This window comes from Pteronotus mesoamericanus, unplaced genomic scaffold (assembly GCF_021234165.1).
Source record: "Pteronotus mesoamericanus isolate MK-2021 breed Mesoamerican mustached bat unplaced genomic scaffold, CSHL_Meso_final contig_78, whole genome shotgun sequence".
In the NCBI taxonomy this organism is placed as follows: Eukaryota; Metazoa; Chordata; class Mammalia; order Chiroptera; family Mormoopidae; genus Pteronotus; species Pteronotus mesoamericanus.
This window is the reverse complement of record NW_026555258.1, coordinates 11,404,749-11,423,230: the sequence shown is the minus strand read 5'-3', so window position 1 is coordinate 11,423,230 and position 18,482 is coordinate 11,404,749. Positions and strand designations below refer to the sequence as shown.

Genomic DNA, 18,482 nt, shown 5'->3' with positions numbered 1-18,482 from the left:
TTTTTGGATTTATTTTATTCAACAGCTACTGTCTACCAGTTTTATGTCAGGCATAGTGCTGAGTATACAGCACTTAGAAGATATAGTCCTGCCTTCAAGTAGTTTACAGTGTAGTAGAAAAAACAGTTAAGTAAATAATATGCAATGCACTGTAATAACTGTACCAGTAAAGCATTAAAAGATTCAGAGGCAGTGTGCGTTTATTCAACGCATTTATTTTAGTGCTTCTACAAGCCAGACAGACTATGCCAGGTCCTAGATATAAAACAGTAATCTGAATTTAGTGCTTGCTCTGGAGGTAATTACACTTTAATGTGGAAGATGGGCAGGTAAATTGGCTATTATCATACTGTGATACATGCAACAGAATTAATCAGAAAAAGCAATTTATCCAATCACTGGTAGGGTAGGGAACAGTGATGGGGGAGGCTTAGCAGAGAAGTGCTAGCCAAGGGGCAATGTCAGGTGAAATGACAACACTGTGCAGGATGAATTAGAGGTGACAAAGGTAGAGACAAGGAGACCCACTGGAAAACTGATGCCCAGCTTGGGACTCAGTGCCTTGATGGTTCCTTGAAAAGTTGGTTCTTTGAGCCCTGCAAGGAATGGTGGTGGTCAGGGACTTGGCATTATTATCACTGTTCTCAGTGCCTGGTACCAAGTAGGCATTCTATAAAAATGTGTTGAATAAAGGAATTTAATGAGAAAAAAAACTTTCTTCTTATTAATCAACATTTGTTTTATAGTTACAGGATAAAAAGGGCTGTTTAACAGTGTGTAGCACAGTTGTGCTCAGTTAATGCTTACTGAAGAGAAGTGAAATTAAATGAATAGAAAGAACTCTTCTTCCTCAAGAGTTAATTCTGCCTTGGACTCAATTACTAGAACAAAGCACATATTTAGGAAAAAGAAAAGTGAAGCAAAAAACATTTGGCCAAATGGTAGTATCATCTTAACCCTTAAATAAACTATTGGGAAATGAGTAGTCTTCAGATTTTTGTCCATAATACTTGAAAATTCTCACATTTTTCAAAGGAATGCCAATGAAATATAATACCTTTGTTAGATAGGACAAGGCTTTCAAGGTCTGAGCCATTCTTACTAAATGTTATTCTTGCTAAATATTAAAGTGTAGCACAGTATTTTGCAACCAGCTGTAAATGGGATAAGCTTGACAAGAACACAACCAGGTAAGTGTTGCCGAACTCAGAGAAGAAATCAACATGTACTTGACCAAACAGTATATATAAGCAATGGCTAAGCCTCTACTTTGGAGGCAGAGCTTCGGATATGACTCCCTTGCCTGCTTTACTTGCTGAAAGTAAATAAAACTACCTTGCTGTAGCCGATGGGATATGATGAACTTCCCATAACCAGCTTTCTGGAAAATAGCTCCTTATTTCTGTCTTGGTTATTGGTGCCAGGGTCCGTGTATCTAGGGAAAATAGCATATTCTACTATAGAAAAACAACATAAATTCCACTTATCGCCAAATTTTAAAATATGGACATTAATCTGAAAGAAGCATTTTCTGAAAGATCAATGAAATATGTTCTTTAATGATTTCAAAATGGAAATTATTAGGACTTCTCCGTTAATAGCATTGACGAAACAGAGCACAAAAATATCTTTAATTATTTGTTATGCAAATTACTCAATGTTTAGTGCTCCTGAGATTATACAAGATACTAATCAGTCCATAAAGTTATTTGCATTCTTATAATTGCAATAATTCTGTTTATGTGATTCTTTGCCTTAGTTTAAAAATTTATTTAAGATATTCCCTTTACTCAAAATGAGTAGAACTTCTGTTCCTGTCTAAGATGAACTAATAGGGACTGGGATTATCCTTCTGTCTTGAAAAAACAGAGTACCAGAACACACCATATAAAACAGTTTTCAGATGCTAGAACATAAATGATCCAGCACTGTGATCCCTGAGAGAAAGGAGAAGATTAGGTAAATTCTAAGGTTGTCCAGGTTTTTTTCTCTGAAGGCAGTTTACAGGCTGCAAGGCAGGGAGAGGAGCTCATACAGACTGTCACAGAGTTGCAGCCACACACATTGGAGTTTTGGGAAGTCAAGCTGCTCAGAATGAGGAGCAAAGGACCAGAGAGAAGCTGCAGAGGCTGAGTTGATGCAGCTGAAGCCAAACCAGAAGACTATCTTTGAAAAATTGGACAATGAAAAAAATATATATATATCAGATTGTTCATGAAAATTCTGCTTGTAATAAACAGAAAGTCTGAAAACAACCTAAATATATCTAATAACATGATTTTGGTAAGTACCCACAGAAATTTGTTTGCAGAAATATATCCATTTAAATGGACAATGTATAAGACACACTATTAAGCAAAACAATCAGATTATAAAATAGGAGCTGTCATTCTGCTTTTGTCTGTTTTTTAAAATAGGTAAAATTCCTTTACTTTTTTTATTGTTATTTTATTACAGTTGTCCCAATTTCCCACCACTCTGCCCTCCTCTGCCCATCCCACCCTCCGCTCCCACAGTCAATTTCCACACTGTTGTCCATGTCCGTGGGTCATTCATACACGTTCTTTGACTAGTCCCTTCCCCTTCTTTCCACCATTGTTGCCTTCTCCCTTCCCTCTGGTCACTGTCAGTCTGTTCCATGTTTCCATGCCTGTGGTTCTATTTTGTTTGTTAGTTTATTTTGTTCATTAGATTCCTCTTATAAGGAATCCCCACCTATTTGTGAGATCATATGGTATTTGTCTTTCACCAACTGGCTTGTTTCACTTAGCATAATATTCTCCAGTTCCATCCATGCTGTCACAAAAGGTAGGAGCTCCTTTTTTTCTGCTGCATAGTATTCTGTTGTGTAAATTTACCACAGTTTTTTGATCTACTCATTTACTGATGGGCACTTAGGCTGTTTCTAGCACTTGGCTATCATATAGAGTGCTGTTATGAACATAGGGGTGCATAGGTTCTTTTGAATTGGTGATTTGGGATTCTTAGGGTATATTCCCAGCAGTGGGTCAAAAGGCAGTTCCATTTTTTAGTTTTTTGAGGAAATTCCATACTGTTTTCCACAGTGGCTACAGCAGTCTGCATTCCCACCAACAGTGCACTATGGTTCCCTTTTCTCCACATCTTTTCTAGCACTTGTTGTTTGTTGATTTATTAATGATGGCGATTCGGACAGGTGTGAGGTGATATCTCATTATGGTTTTAATTTGCATCTCTCTGATGGCTAGTAATATTGAGCATCTTGTCATGTCTATGGGCCCTCTCTATGTCCTCCTTGGAGAAGTGTCTATTCAGGCCCTTTGCCCATTTTCTAATCATGTTTTTTGTTTTCCTGGTGTGGAGTTGTATGAGTTCTTTATATACTTTGGAGATCAAACCCTTGCCTAATGTATCATTGGCAAATATGTTCTCCCATACAGTCAGCTCCCTTTTCATTTTGATGATGGTTTCTTTAGCTGTGCAGAAGCTTTTTAGTTTGATATACTCCCATTTGTTTATTTTTTCCCCTTTATTTCCTTGCCCTAGGAGATATATTGGCAAAAATATTGCTACATGGGATATCTGAAATTTTCCTTCCTATGTTTTCCTCTGGGGCTTTTACTGTGTCATGACTTATATTTAAGTCTTTTATCTGTTTCAGTTTATTCTGGTGTATCGTGTAAGCTGGTGGTCCAGTTTCAATTTTTTGCATGTACCAGTCCAGTTCTCACAACACCATTTATTGAAGAGGCTATTTTTACTCCATTGTGTATAGATATAGATATAGATATAGATATAGACATATCTTTGGATTCCCAAAAATGATTAACAGATTTTTTTCTTATGGTCATTTACAAGTTATCTACTTTTCTGCTTCCAATTTTAAATAGAGCATGAAAATTGCCTTTCTTAGCAGCATAAAATTACACAAAAATTCCTCATATTAGGCAGAATTCTGATAGAAAATGTCAAACTTACTTAGCCTTCCCAATGTCAGAGGTTTATGAGTGTCTTCATCACGGATCTCTTGTGCTATAGCACAACATTGCTTAAAAGCTGCGATGCATCGTGGGCCTAGTGTAATCCGGGCAGCTCGCTCTTCACAGCTTTCAAAATCATTACGGTGGGCTCCATCATAGCAACATTTCTTCACTACTTGATTTTTGTACTTAGCAGCTGAAATGGTAATAACACAGTGCCCTTGGTGATACATAAAGTCATAACACCCTAGGCTTAGAAAGGATCTGAAAGGATACTTGGCTTCCCCTGCCATAAGAACTCCGCCTCCCCACAACAGTCATGGTGAGTTGGCTGACCAGCCTCCCTTTGGAACTACTCTAGGAATAGGGAGAATGTGGCCATATGAGGTGGATAGTCCACTCTGATTCATATTAAATGGTTAAAGACCTTCCTACAACTAAGCTAATTACTGTATTGAAACTTGCACCTTGGGTTCAGCACACTGACTAAAATAGGTTAACTATATGAGAAGCCCTCTAGTATTTCAAGGTAACTATCATCACTATACAAGTATTTCCTTCTTCAAGCTAAATATACTCTTTTTTTATCAAACATTTCTTATGTGATATGGTTTAGGGACCTTCACGAGTGGCATCACTCTTCATTAATGTGCCTCTCTTTTAATATCATTAAAACTTAGAATGAAAGTTAGAATTAGACTAATTTGTATACAAATGGAAGGAATTATATTATTGTAAGCATGAAATGGAAGGAATTATATTATTGTAAGCATGATTATTATTGTAAGCATGATTATCAAGTCACTGACGCCAGTTTAATATTCTTTTTATTGTAACATTGCCAATTATCAAATTTCTATTTAAATAATTGTTTTAAATAATTTCTACTAGACTTTTTTCTCAAAGAGTAATCTAAAATACAATTAACTATTAACATATGAAATAGAAAAAAGAGATTTCTAGGTATACCTCAAAGTTAATCAAATCGTGGATTTTTCAGAATAAAATGGAAGAACATGAATTTAATTGCTAGATTAAGATTGTAGAGAGGAAATATTTGTGATAAATAAAAGTGAGTCTTTTAGATTTTAGAGATAGAAATAATACTTATTTTCTTCAGATTAAAGTTATGGCCAATGAACTATTCTTTTTATTTGGAGTAGTCTTTTTGAAGAGATGAATTAGATGTCTATACATATCTTTATTCTTGCCCATTCTATCTGAATTAGGGGACATTAGATAATGTATGGTTTTTCCAGCTTTTGAATGATATGTCCATAATATGAAAATTTAGAGTACCTTCTTCCTTCATTTTCTTTTGCAGCATTCTTCTTGCCCTGAGAATTTCTTTACAAGGCTCACCTGCTTTTTTAAAAAATGATAAAGACAAAGAGAAGAAAGAAAAAAGGAGATTAAAATTTCAAAAAAAAATTCTATAAAATTGTGTAAGGAGTTAAAATATTCACAATCCATTCATTCAAAAATATTGAGAACCTGCTTTCAATTAGGCATTGCACACTACATGTCTTACTATGACTAGTTTTATCTTAGGGGAGTGTAGTGTTATGTAGTTTGACTCATTTGATCTCAGTTTGTATTTGAATACTGTAACCTTTTTGATCTGCTGTTTAAAGAGAAATAGCTAAGTATTTAGAGTGGGCAAAGTTTTTGTTGGATATGCTATTTTTATTATTTGTTCCTTGTGCTATATTATTACAAATAATAGTATTATATATACTTATGAACAATTTTAAAACCATAAAAAGAAGATGATTAAGATGTGGTCCTTGCCCTTAGGGAGCTCACAGCATAGTGGCTGAGAAAAGATGTATAATTAAGTATAAAAATGTGCAGTGATGCACTGCTATTATATTATTTACAAATAGAGCTAGTCCCTCCAATATTCTGTCTATGAGAGGAGAAGGGAATGATCATTTGGCGGGGGTGAGGTTAAGGGAGAAGCCTCATAGAGGAGGTAATTCTTACACTAGCTTTTCCAGGCTAATAAACGGGAAAGCAGTTCTGATGAGGAAAGTCCCAAAGCTGTAAAAGAGCATAGTGCCACCCAAGAAACACATTTGTTTCTATATAGCTTAAACATAAAGTCAAGTAAGGTAAGGCAGAGGAGGATGAGATATTGTTGGGAACAGTAGGGGAGAAGATCATGGGAGGCTTTGAGTAGTCCACTAAAAAACAGGTACTTGACCTTAAAGGTACTATACAAGGGCATTACATAGTCATATCATTCTAAGATCAGTGTAGAGAATATTCTGGAGGACAAACAAAAATGAGAACTGGGAGGCAAATGATGTAAATTTCAGTATCAATTTGAAGAATAAATGAAAAATGCTGAGCGTTTTACCATTTTCTGAGGTGTCATCTGCATTTGCATTGGTGAGTAAGGTGAGTCCAGCCAGGTGGAATACATCTGCATTGTTGCGGCCACCTCCTGCCCCACAGCCCAGGTCAGTCTTCTCTAAAGCATGAAATACCTGTCCAGATAGACAAATGTTGAGCCTATGCAGGTGTGGAAACCATTCCTCTAAAGAACTAAAGGAATGAGCTATTTCATGTGCAAACCTGTGAAATGCACAGGCCACTCATTTATCAAATGGCCAAAGTACAAATTTCTCAACTTTATTCCTTTAGTTTGTCCTTTTGTATTTATAAATATACACCTCTTCAAAGTTAAATCAAGAGCTATGTCTTAAGCTTTGGTGAGGAGGTTCTTAGAAATTGATCTATGGTATTTTGTATTTAGGACACATGCTTCAATTGATACAGTATATAGATATACACGCATGAGCAAAAGAGGAACAATAGGCTAGGTATGGAATGTCACCAGGGCCATAACATCTCTGGTGCCTAGCAACAGGCAAAACTTGGAACACAAGAATTACATGCTAGGACCTTATCCCCAAGGTGACCTTCCCACCCCTAGCATGTTGATACTCATTTGGATTAGACCCCTGGTTTTTCCTCCTCTACCAGGTCAGTAGTCATGCAGCTTAGACCCCCTTAGGGGAGGAACAAGGGAGATGAAACACAGACTCACGCAATGCCTATACAAGCCCTTGTACGACCACTCCTTTAAGCATTAAGCCCGCAGGACAGTGAGGTTCTGACCTACATCAGATAATCTCAGGAACAAAGCCTCAGGTCAGTAGGCCAGAGACAGAGTTTTGGTCAAACTAGAGATAATATCTAGGCCTCAGTTTTGTTTTAGTTCCAGGTCCAGAAAGGCAGTGAAATCAGATGAAGCAACACAATGGCTGACATCAAGACCAGATGCAATGACTAATGACCTCCTCCTCTAGTGCCAATCAATCAGTAGAGACCATGACCCTGAAAGGACACAGCTAGAAAGCTCATGAATAGTCTATTGTGATACTGAGATCCTCCCCTGAGACTTCCCTTAAAATCTCTGTCTTTGAAAAATGGATAAAAACTCTTTAGACAATGGATCTAGCATTCTCTCTGTCTCTGTCTCTCTCTAGCATGCCAGCACACTTCCCTACCTGTCTTTCCTCAGGTGCTCTCTCTGGAGCAGGCTTGCACTTTTTCTCTTGTTCCCTTGGCTACATTATCTTTGCTTTCTTTCTCCTAATCTCCAAGGGCCCTTCTTTTGCCTGTGTAACTTGTTTCCTGAGTCCACGCAGTTGGCTCACTTCTTCTACCTCTGTAACTTTCTAAATAAACTTCTTGCATCCAAGTTCTTGGCTCTGAATTCTTTCTTAGCTGAACTCAAGGACTGCGGTCTAACTCCACTGTTAAGACAATCAATATCATATCTTCCCCCAGACAAAAGAAAAATAAATGGGTGAATGCATAAATGAGTGAATTAGAAAACAATTTAATTTTTAAGTTGCTTAAAACAAACAACAAAAAGAGCACATCCTCTTGTCTTTGGGGAAGGAGGGCTCTAGGTTCTAAGTAGGTGAGAACTTGTTTGGGTACTTATTCTAGTTTTAATTTTGACTCCAAATGTTTTTCTTCCTGAATGTTTTTAACTTTAGTTTCTTAGTTCCTCATTCCTTGTTCAAAGAAATGAAGCCTAGAAAACAGTAGCAGAGCATAGGGAAGATAAATGGGAACTTGGGGAAATTGAATCATTCTCAAATTCTTTTGTGCCATAGACTTTTATGAAAGTAGAAAAACAAAAATAAACAAACAAAAAAACCCAGAGGTCACCTATCCAGTCTTCTCTTGTGCTGCTACTATAATGCCCCCTCCCTTGCCTGTCCTGCCCAAATCCCCAAACCCTCCCAACTGATGGCACTTTTGTCCTATGAATGTAATTGTTATTGCAGTGATATGTTTTTAAAGTGCTTAACTCTACACTTACTAGAACAAGAAAGGATGGACTTGTGCTTTGGGGGAGTAACATGACAATGGCTTACCTTCCTAAGAACCACTGTTAGAGATTAAATTTTGATTATAGAAAAGTAGGCCCAATTTTCCCTTGATTCTTTCACAACCTATGCTGGGGAGTACTGCACAGAGCTACCCACACAACAGTAACCAAGGCTAGGCACTACTTAACTTTTTCTAGGGACTTGTTGGCTTTCCTTTGGAGTCCATACACAGCACTGTCCACTGCTGTTAAAGCCACCCAGGAATCTGAGTGAGTTACCATATCAAGAGATACAAGTTCACCTGGAGAATATGCATGTGCATGTGGAGACAGATTAACCTAAAGGTCATATGAAAAAGAAAAAAAAAGGTCATTTTTATGAGACAAAACTTCACAGGTTGCTGTGTTTACAGTCTCTTTTATTCAGAAGAAAATTCAGTTGTGACATAATTTGTGGCTTACCTGGAGCTGGTTACCACATTTTTCTTCAACATTTAACCAGACTGAATCAGACACTAGTTCTGCTGTCTGCTCTCCTGTGACAATGTAATAGACCAGGAGACGGGCTGAAGGAACCATGTTCTGTGTCACTGGAACATTTATATTTTGGTAAGAGGAATCTGGAAGTTTCTCCCGTGTGCCAAAGTGAACAATTTTGCCCTTGGATAATATCTGAAAATAAAGAGTGGCAGCAACAATAACTACAAAAACAAAACCTTTCCTTTAGGACAGAGCTTGGAGCTGGAGTAGAAATTATGTTAAAGAAAAAGAAAGTTAACATGTATGAGCCTACTATGTGCCAGGAACTTTTATATTTACTTTAACTCCTTTCACTCTTATATAACCAGTAGTATAGAAGTATTATATCCATTGTGCAAATGAAGGGGCTGAGGCTCAGGGATTAACAAAATATACTGATTTCAGTTCAAAAATCATATAATTAGGAAAACAGAGAATAAAAATTTGATCCCAATTCTGTTTAAAGTCATGAATGTCATTAAAATCTCCTTTGTTTTACTGATTTAAAAAATAGATGGGTAAGCGGAGATATCTTACTGGGCAATTAACTTCTAAAGGCAGAGATTAGGTTCTAAATTGGAGGTATACATGTTTTTAAAAATTACAAATTACATGAAGCCAAAATGTCCTCAAAGATTTCTAAGTTGTCCTTAGCAGGACTGCATACAGTAGTTAGCAAATTTTGGTACACAGTCCCTAAAAAGGTCCCCTAATTCTTCATCAGTCAATATAATCTTTGGTCTTCATTTGTTTTTTTAATTTACTTCACAAAAAATGTTGAAAAATCCATCACCACCTGTTTGGCCTGGCCATTGGAATAATTCATTTCATTTCTTTGACCATTGTCAGGAAGCCCTTAACGTTTTTCACACATTCTTCCCTAGATTTCACCAACAGGCTTGACTGACCACATCTGCAAACATTAGTGATATAATAAGGGATGTTAGGAGCTCCAGAATTGGAGCAGGTATGATACAACTCAACACTTAAGAATAGGATTTGGATTCTCCTTTCATGCCAGTGAAATTTATATATTTTAAATAGATCTAGATGTTTAATCTTTGGCCAGGATATAGACCAGAGGTGATGTGAGAATTTACTGAGGTTCTGTCTGAGTAGTCAGCATTCTTTGGGGAAAGCAGATCAGACAAGGAGTTAGAGGTTTCTGGTTCAGATCAGAATCTTCCTCTTCTGAGCTGAATGACCATGACAAGTCTTTAACCTCTCTGTCTTTCAGTTACCTCATCTATGAAATGGTGAAGAAAATCATGGCCAATCTCAAAGGTTTCTGAAAAACTGCTTATCAAATTAGGTGATGTTGTTGAAATGCTTTGTTAAAAATAAATGTAAGGGGTCATTCTACTCTTTCTCTATGAGTAATGGAAAATGTTCCAGATAGGGGAATAAATAGATGTAAATGTAACAGTTTAGTACTTACCAAGTAATTATAGTGAGTTATTTTGTCAATATATGGACTTTTGGGGGTAACAATAATATTCAGATGTTCTCCCACGAGCAAAGGTTTATAGGTTCCAGTCCAGTCAATATAAAGGTAACTTTGGCTGAGAGATGAATATGCTATTGCTCTGTAATCTTTGCTGGCCTGATTTTCTTCTGGAATATCTGGATCATCAGTCTTAACCTAAGAAGAAACATTTCAGAGAAGACACGTGGACTATGATGAAATGTTTTCAGTGAAATATATCTTTTAAATTCCTTTATTTGTTTTATAAATTTCTAAATTTCATACCACCAAATGCTGAAGAAAGGAAAACCTCCACTACTACCATGTTTATACTGCTTGGTTATTAAGTAAGTTTGCAAAGACTATGGACAATAATTAGGATCATATGGGGTTGTGGGTTATGGTGGGAAAGTATGGTAAAGTGAAGAGAGAGAGAGAGATGCCCCTGGAACAAATACTGGCAGTCTTCCTAAAAGGTAATGGCGGGTTGGGGATTCCTCTTCTTATGGGCTCGGTTGGCAGAAATTCGGGGTTGTGGTGGGAGGGATATGAGGACCAGGGTGGGCAGGAGAGATTCTCTGGCTCAATTTCATTGTAAGGTAGTGGCACAGAGGGGTGTTTAAAAACCAGGTGGGGCAGAAATGATGTAATGGCAGCAATATCCACCTTTGACAGCAAAAGGATTAGTAGTTCATGCCCTGGCGTATAATACATATTGATTTTCCTCCCAGTGCTGCCACTTACTAACTCTGGATAAGTTATTTAAGGGAAGTTTGAAGCCTTTGTTTCCTCAGCTACAAAATGGCAAAGATAATATTCTCTAAAAGGGGTGTCCAACCTGTGGGCAGCAGGCATGGGCTGTGATATTTTTTGTGATTACATGTCATGATGTATTTAACGCATGGCCCAAGACAACTCTTTTTCTTCCAGTGTAGCCCAGAGACACCAAAAGGTTGGACACCCCTGATAAAGCTAATGAAATAGATATTAAATGCAATCTACATAGAGCTCTTAGCAGAACGCTTAGCATTTTATGAGTGCTCAGGAGATGGCAGGGAATGTATGCATGCTGCAGTCATTATTAACTTATTCATTTTTTGCTTGGAATTGGAAATTTAAACATTATTTGCTGGGCGAGTGGTCCATACAGTTAGGAAAAAAGGGAAGCTCCCACATTTAACCCTTTTAAGGCCCTGAAAAGAGATAACAATTGGGGATAGTGGGAGAGAATAATCTTACCACTAAATTCCATAGCTGCACACATTCTGAAGCTTTTAGATTGTAATATAGTCTTACAGATATAAGAGAAAATAATAAATCCCCAAATAAAAAAAGTGATAGATTAATCTCCCTCTGGTGCTATTTTTATTTTTTTATTTATTTTTGGATGCAAAATTGTGGAGCTGTTCACTGGACTCAAATACAGAATCTGTTGCATCTGTTCTGCACACTAGCCAAAGCACACAGTCAAAAGTACGCACTGTCCTAGAAAATTCAACAGAATTCAGCTCACATTAAACTCCAGAGCTGTCACTCCAGATGGGAGATTAACCACGAATAAAGCTACTCCATCACTGGAACTTGTCACGCTTTTCCTTGATTCCAAGTCAGCCATCTCCTGGTTTTCATTGACCGTTTGTGCACTCAGGGTCACCGGCACCCCTCCCACTATTTCATCAAGTGAATCCTTAACTTGCACCTGTTGGTCAGAATAGTCAAAATTCAATTTAACAGCTCAGCACTTGTTTTCAAGCATAGCGATTCTGAAATAATTTTCTTCGCCCTAAAGTATAAATTATTCATAGTTAATTCAGTAAAGAGAAGTATGTTCTCAGCTTAAAAAAAGATTTAATTCTATTTAGTTAAATCACTTTTGAATAGATTCTCCTGTATATCAAGCAGACTCAGAACACAAATATTATCTTTTTAAATTGTGCCAAGTAGATGTGATAAGGTCTTCTGCTACCTAATTTCTGTGTTTCTTCAGTTGGCTTAGGACTGAATAAAAGAGAAAATGAGACAGTCACTTATGGGGATGATTCTCTTGGATACGAGAAACAATAAATGCATCTTTTTTTTCTCTTAACCTCTATCTCTCATTACCATACATACAATCATATATAATTTCCACAAAGATATATTTTACATTATTTTTATATGTGATATTAAAAGCCAATGACCTACAATAAGTAATAAGTATGATATTTTAATTATACTAAAGTTGATTTTTAAAAGCAGCATATTTTCAAAGAATAAAAAAAAAGTATGGTGCTCTGGCTTTTAAAACCAAGAACAGGGGACAAAAATTTCTACTTTAAAAATATACTATATATAATAAAATATATACTAAATATAATAAAATATAATCTAAAAGTCAAGTGAATACTTAAATTCCATACTATTGCTTTTTTAAAAAGGAAAGTGGAGGAAGGAGAGAAAACATTAAATAGGGAGGAAGAAGCAAAAAAGACAGAAAAGAGAGGGACAGGACAAGTCAAGATGGAAAGGATGGAGAACAACACAGAAAGATAAGATCAGTCAGAGTCACGCACAAGGAAAATGCAGAGTGAAAAGCAGAGATGCAAATTCAGAGACACACAAGATGCAAAAAATGGTCAGAGACAGGGGTTTCTTTTCAAGCAATATTTCCTTCTTAAGGCTTTTCAGGAACATGCCACCAAATAGTTTTAAATGTTAACGTTTGTTGAACTATAGATGTATGGGGTTTTATTTACATATAATTTAATGCAATGTTTATTTAGGAAATGTCTACCACAAGCTGTCTTATTAAATACTGACTCCTGCCCTGAGACTGTATCTGATCTGCCATTTCCTACCCTGTCCATACCCACAGGAGGTGCAACTTTTACAGAATGAGTTCCCTTCCTGATTTGCCTCTCTAGCATTCTTCCCCTATACGCCATCCCCCATGTTTTCTGAAAACAGAAAAAGACAATGATATTCAGCAGTTTTCCCATCACCCCCCTTCATCTACCTTGATAGAATATGGAATTCCAGGCTTCAAGAAAAGAGGAGTAGCAACCAAATTCAGTTTGTAGGGAGAGAGGACATATCTGATGCCAGAAAATTCTGCCTCTTCAGAAAATCCACCTAAAGAAATGACAAGGATCATGTTGACTTTTTTAAGGAGGATCTGCATGGGGATCTATTTCATCGTGATGTGTCTCCACAGACTTGCTCCTTCACTCACTCCATTCCTGCACTCATTCATCTACCAGTCGTAAGTAGGACATGGGTCTTGGTTCAGGTGGGCAGTGCAGAGAAGAGTTTAAATCTCAGGAGTTTCAAAGCCTTATGTGCAAGGCTTGTATGTAGACATGCTCCATGTGGAATTAGAGCTATAGGACTGGGTTGAAAAAAAGCAAAGAAGGGGTGCCACTTTTCAGTCAGCGGTCTGAGTTTAAGCTGAGTATGTAAAAAGGATTAAGGCAAGAAGGAAAAGGTCGGCCGGAGACTAAGCCTTAGAGGGGGTTGAGCATTAGAGTGCAGAAATATGGAGAGAAATGTAGAGGAAGTCAGAAAAGAGTGCTTGAGGTAGAGAGAACCCTAAGGTTCCACTGGCGGGAGCCCAATGGTATTACCCTCCAGCTAAAGCTTAAGCTAAGTTATTAAGAATCACATGCAAAGTTCTAGTGTCCCCAAAGTCCTTTGCGATATGACTTCTCTATTACTCTCTAACTCCAGCTAACTGGATAATATGTTACTATCCAATATCAAGATTCACTTTCCACCCTTGCTTGGTATGCCTCTCTATGGAGGGCGCCCCACTTCACTTCGTCTACCAGCCCTGCCTCAAAACCCTGCTTATCCTGCAGGATGATCATCTGCAGGACACTGTTCTTGGTTGCCCAGTCATCATCGAAGAGCTCACCTTCTTCTCAACGTCAATAACACTATTTTGCTTAAAGCATACATGGAATTCCTCCTTGGTACAGAATTCTTTGTTTACCTGTTTACAGCAGATGCTAGTATGTAAGCCACTTGCATGCTGGGATTATACATCATTCACATTTGGAAGATTGCATGTTTAGCAACACTTTTTGACTACTTCATAAATATTTACTAAACTGAATTTGTTTGAAATAAATTGAGGAAAAATAAAAGTAAGAAAGAAACATTATTAAAATAATGTCAAAAACAACAGCTATCCAAGGCAAGGAGTATAAAGCCATTATCATTCTCCAACATCTGTTGAGCATCTGATATATACAAGGTTCTCAATAACTGAAAAATTACCTCTATTCTTCATTCTGTTACCCTAGAAGGACAAATTTAAAGAGGTAGAAGAGTCCTTAGGGATTATCTGGTTTAACTTTAATTTTACAGAAAATAAATAGACTCAGTGTGGTTAAATTATTTTTTCAAGGTTAGTGGTGGGGGGAGTCAATATAAACCCAAACATACAAAGAATATTAGTAATCAAGACATACCAGGAGTAAGACCATTTGACTCAATTTGGAATAATAACTAATAACTATTAAAAACCATTGGAGTGGAATTCAGAGCACTATATAAGATATTAAGGATGCTAAGAAAGCAGGAGGTATACCTAAGGAGGAGGAGGAGGAAGATAAAGGAGAAAGAGGAGGAGGATGGCCAACACTGACATAGTCATTGTGTCACAGGTACTGTTTTAAGGACATTGGATATATTGACACTTTGATCCTCACCACAACCCTATGAATGTATATTATTGTACCCATTTTAGAGACATTACTGCCTCCAATTTTAGAAAGAATGCTTGAGCCTTGCAGCTGGAAAAGGCTTTAGGAGGCATTTGGTTCAACTTTGTCACTGTACATATAAGGAGACTAAAACAATGATAATAATAATTTTCATTTGCATAGTACTTTATCAAACATTTTTACATACATAATTTTATTCTTATTTTGTTTTTCACCAGGTGAGAACACTAGGGTGCCAGATGTTCAAGAGAGATCACTGCAGAGCCACTCAGGATATCAGCAGGGCAGGTGTTATCTTGAAGTTGAGGCAATGGGAACCCAATGCCTAGAGAGTGGCAGAACTATATGCTAATCCTGGTTTTTGATGATAGAAAAAGTAAAATTTGACTATAAAAGAAAATAAAATGTGAAAGAACTATAGAAATTATTTATTTACTGTCTAAATGTTTCCCAAGATAAAGTAAAAAAAAAAAGAGAGACAGAGAGAGAGAAACTTACCTGTAGACTCTATGACTGTTACACCAATATAAAGGTACTTATTGTTTAACTCTTCCAGGCTTCCATAGGACAATTCTTTAACTGCTCTTTCAGAGTTAAAAGTGATTTTAGCAATTCCATTTATCAACTTTTTAAAAGGGAAAAAAATGAAAGTGTTATATTAGAAAAAAACTTATACGGGAAAGTTAACAAAATATGCTTTTACTAGGCTTTCAACTGAAGGCCAATGCCAGAAGAATGGTTTATCATCACCAGTAAAGTAAATGACTGGGTCCACAATTAGGCTTATAATGTTATTTTCTAATCTCTTTTATAGAATTATAGACATGCAAAGTCTTAAACATCATTTGATTCAACAAGTCTTTTTTGCATTAACTGACAAAAATATCTTCTTCTAATCTCTGAGTCATCATACACCTTCCCAGGATTCTCACCTTACTTTTGCTTACTTTGTTGGTTTTTATATTTAATTTGTGTTTTGTTGCTCACACACTGAGATGCTAGTTTAAAAACATACAATGGGTAAAGGGGTATGGGGTTAAGCCATAGCATTTAATTATTAAGCACAATAGGAAAATAGATTCTGCCTTATTTTTTCCTCTAAAATTAAATAACTTGAACCAGGATTTTTGTATTATTTAGCTTTAAATCTCAGTGTCTAGCATAGAATCTCATATTATATCTTGAAGAAATATATATCTGGAAGAAATAAAACTGTCTTTTAAAAAAGCAAAGGCTAAATAACTAATGATGTAAACTACGTGAATATGCAACAGCGAGTAGAATGGCATGAGTCCTTATCATCTGTAGTATAATGTGAAAAACAATGAACAAGAGAAGAGGGGTCCAGGGCTCTAATCTGGTCGCAGCTTCCACTAGCCCTTAACCATGAACAGGTAACTTCCCAATGGATTCATTCACTCACAAATATGTATAGAGTAGTACCTACTATTTGACAGGAAACATCCTGGCTTTGAGCATGTAATGGGAATGACTCAGACCCACAAAGAGTTTAGTGTAAAAAATGATAGAGAACTAAATAAAGCATTATAATAAAGAATGGTTTCTCAGCCTCAGCATTACTGATGTTTGGAAGGATAACTCTTTGTTGTCGGTGCTGCTTTGTGCATTGCAGGAGTTTAGCAGCATCCCTGGCCTCTGCCCTCTACCCACTAAGTGTCTGTAGCATCCTCTTCCCCAGTTATGACAACCACAGATGTCTGTGGACATTGCCAAATGCAGGGGTAAAAGTAGTACCTGGCTGAGAACAACTACCACAAACTGTCCAACATACTATACTAAGAGAGGCACGAGGACTAAGGGAGTACCTGGCAGGGGCAGTTAACTTGGCTGAGAGGAATCAGGGAGACTTTCCAGAGAAAAGCTGTCAAGGTTGAGACTTAAAGACCTAGGAGGAATTAGCCAGGCAAAGAAGAGGTAGAAAGAGTCAAAGGGCAAGAGCATTCCCAAGCAGGAGCAGCACTGCAAAGACTTGGAAGGAAGAGAGACAGTGTAAGGGAGAGAAAAGGGGGAGATGGCATGGGATACTCTGGCCAGGGGGCTAATGCCATGGAAAGTGGATAATAAGATGCCAATGAGATTTTTCAGCTTCCATCTTCCATAGCTATATAAAATGAGAGATCAGACTAGATAATTCTGAAGTAATTTTCCATCTCTAGCATTTATGATGTATCTTCAGGTACAAGTGAACATCTGAACATCTTACCATTGTGCTCTGCATTGCATTTATCATCATATTTTTATTATCATCATGTAAGTCATCTTTTATTCCAAAAGCGATAAAAGCTTCAGCCTCACTGACAACTTTGTTATAAAAATATCTGTCAAACAATAATACCATAAGATTGTTTTGATAACAAGGTTACAAAAATAAAATTCAGATAAACTGACAATTTGAAATAACATAAAGCACTTGATACACTCTAAATTATCTTCCATCCACTATTACATTTCATCCTCATAGAACTATAATAATAAGGCCAAAGTCCAGATTTTATTACTATGTGCTTGCCGAGAAATTCATCTTGAGGAGAGCGAAAGACTCAGGTCTAGAGCTCTTTCCTACAGAATGTATTATTTCCTTGATGATTTTGATATCCGTGGGAAGCTGCTTCCTCTTCCCTTTTACATCATTAAAAGCAGCATATCCAACCTTATTGTTATATGAGATGAATTTTATTTTAACCCTAACTGCATATTACCTTTTTAGTTTAGAATTAAATAAGAATAAAGGAAATTTTCTGCACAGCAAATACTATTATAGCATAAAGTAACTTTCCTTATTCATAGCTTAAATAAAGTGTCTCCATGAGAAGAAATTAATTCTATAATGCCATGTCAGGTCAGCCTTTTATGTGGTTTAGACTAAGTGACAAACACTCTATTTTAGGAATAAATGCTAGTAAGAGAGGCAGTACAGGGTAGCATTTGAGGGCATGGACTCTGGAAGCAGGCAAATTGTGTGACTTACTATACTAGTTCTGCAATCTTGGGCAAATTATTGAACATTTATGTACCCTTTTTTGTTTGTTTGTTTGTAAAATGGGGAGAGTAATAGTACCTACCTCATAGAGTGTTTGTAAAGATTAAATGAGTTAATATATACAGAGTGCTTCAAAAGTATCTGACACATATAGTTATATAAATTGGTTATTGTTATTAATAACTATATGGCATTATCATTTTTAAATGGCCTAAATTTTTGTGGTAGATTTCTTGTAAAACTAACCCAAATTTTCCACATATCCCACATAGCCACCATCTTTGCCGCTCCTTATGTGCCAAAGGTGTGAAGCAAGTCTATTTCCTCTGAGCTGGTCTCATAACTTGCTTTGGACAAAAGAATGTAGTAGACGTGATGGAGTGCCAGTCTCAAGATCAGGACCCTAGGGAACTTGTATGCTTCCACATACTCTATCTGAGCATTTTTGCTGCTACAGGCTAGCCTGCTGAATGATAGG

At 36.8% G+C, this 18,482-nt stretch overlaps 1 protein-coding gene across 2 annotated transcripts in view; it reads right to left on the bottom strand.

Moving 5' to 3' along the window:
- Positions 1-18,482, bottom strand: part of C5 (complement C5) — an 80,399-nt gene that overhangs the window by 42,537 nt on the left and 19,380 nt on the right. The window contains exons 8-18 of one of the 2 annotated variants that reach the window (XM_054584463.1): positions 17,228-17,342; positions 15,502-15,628; positions 13,293-13,408; positions 11,811-11,996; positions 10,271-10,474; positions 8,776-8,985; positions 8,503-8,652; positions 6,322-6,451; positions 5,259-5,324; positions 3,958-4,155; positions 1,336-1,435 (exon numbers count right to left, since the gene is read on the bottom strand). In XM_054584463.1, the coding sequence (XP_054440438.1) occupies positions 1,336-1,435; positions 3,958-4,155; positions 5,259-5,324; positions 6,322-6,451; positions 8,503-8,652; positions 8,776-8,985; positions 10,271-10,474; positions 11,811-11,996; positions 13,293-13,408; positions 15,502-15,628; positions 17,228-17,342 (1,602 nt within the window). The remainder of the gene's footprint in view (positions 1-1,335; positions 1,436-3,957; positions 4,156-5,258; positions 5,325-6,321; positions 6,452-8,502; positions 8,653-8,775; positions 8,986-10,270; positions 10,475-11,810; positions 11,997-13,292; positions 13,409-15,501; positions 15,629-17,227; positions 17,343-18,482) is intronic. The other variant, XM_054584464.1, reaches the window with a different exon arrangement.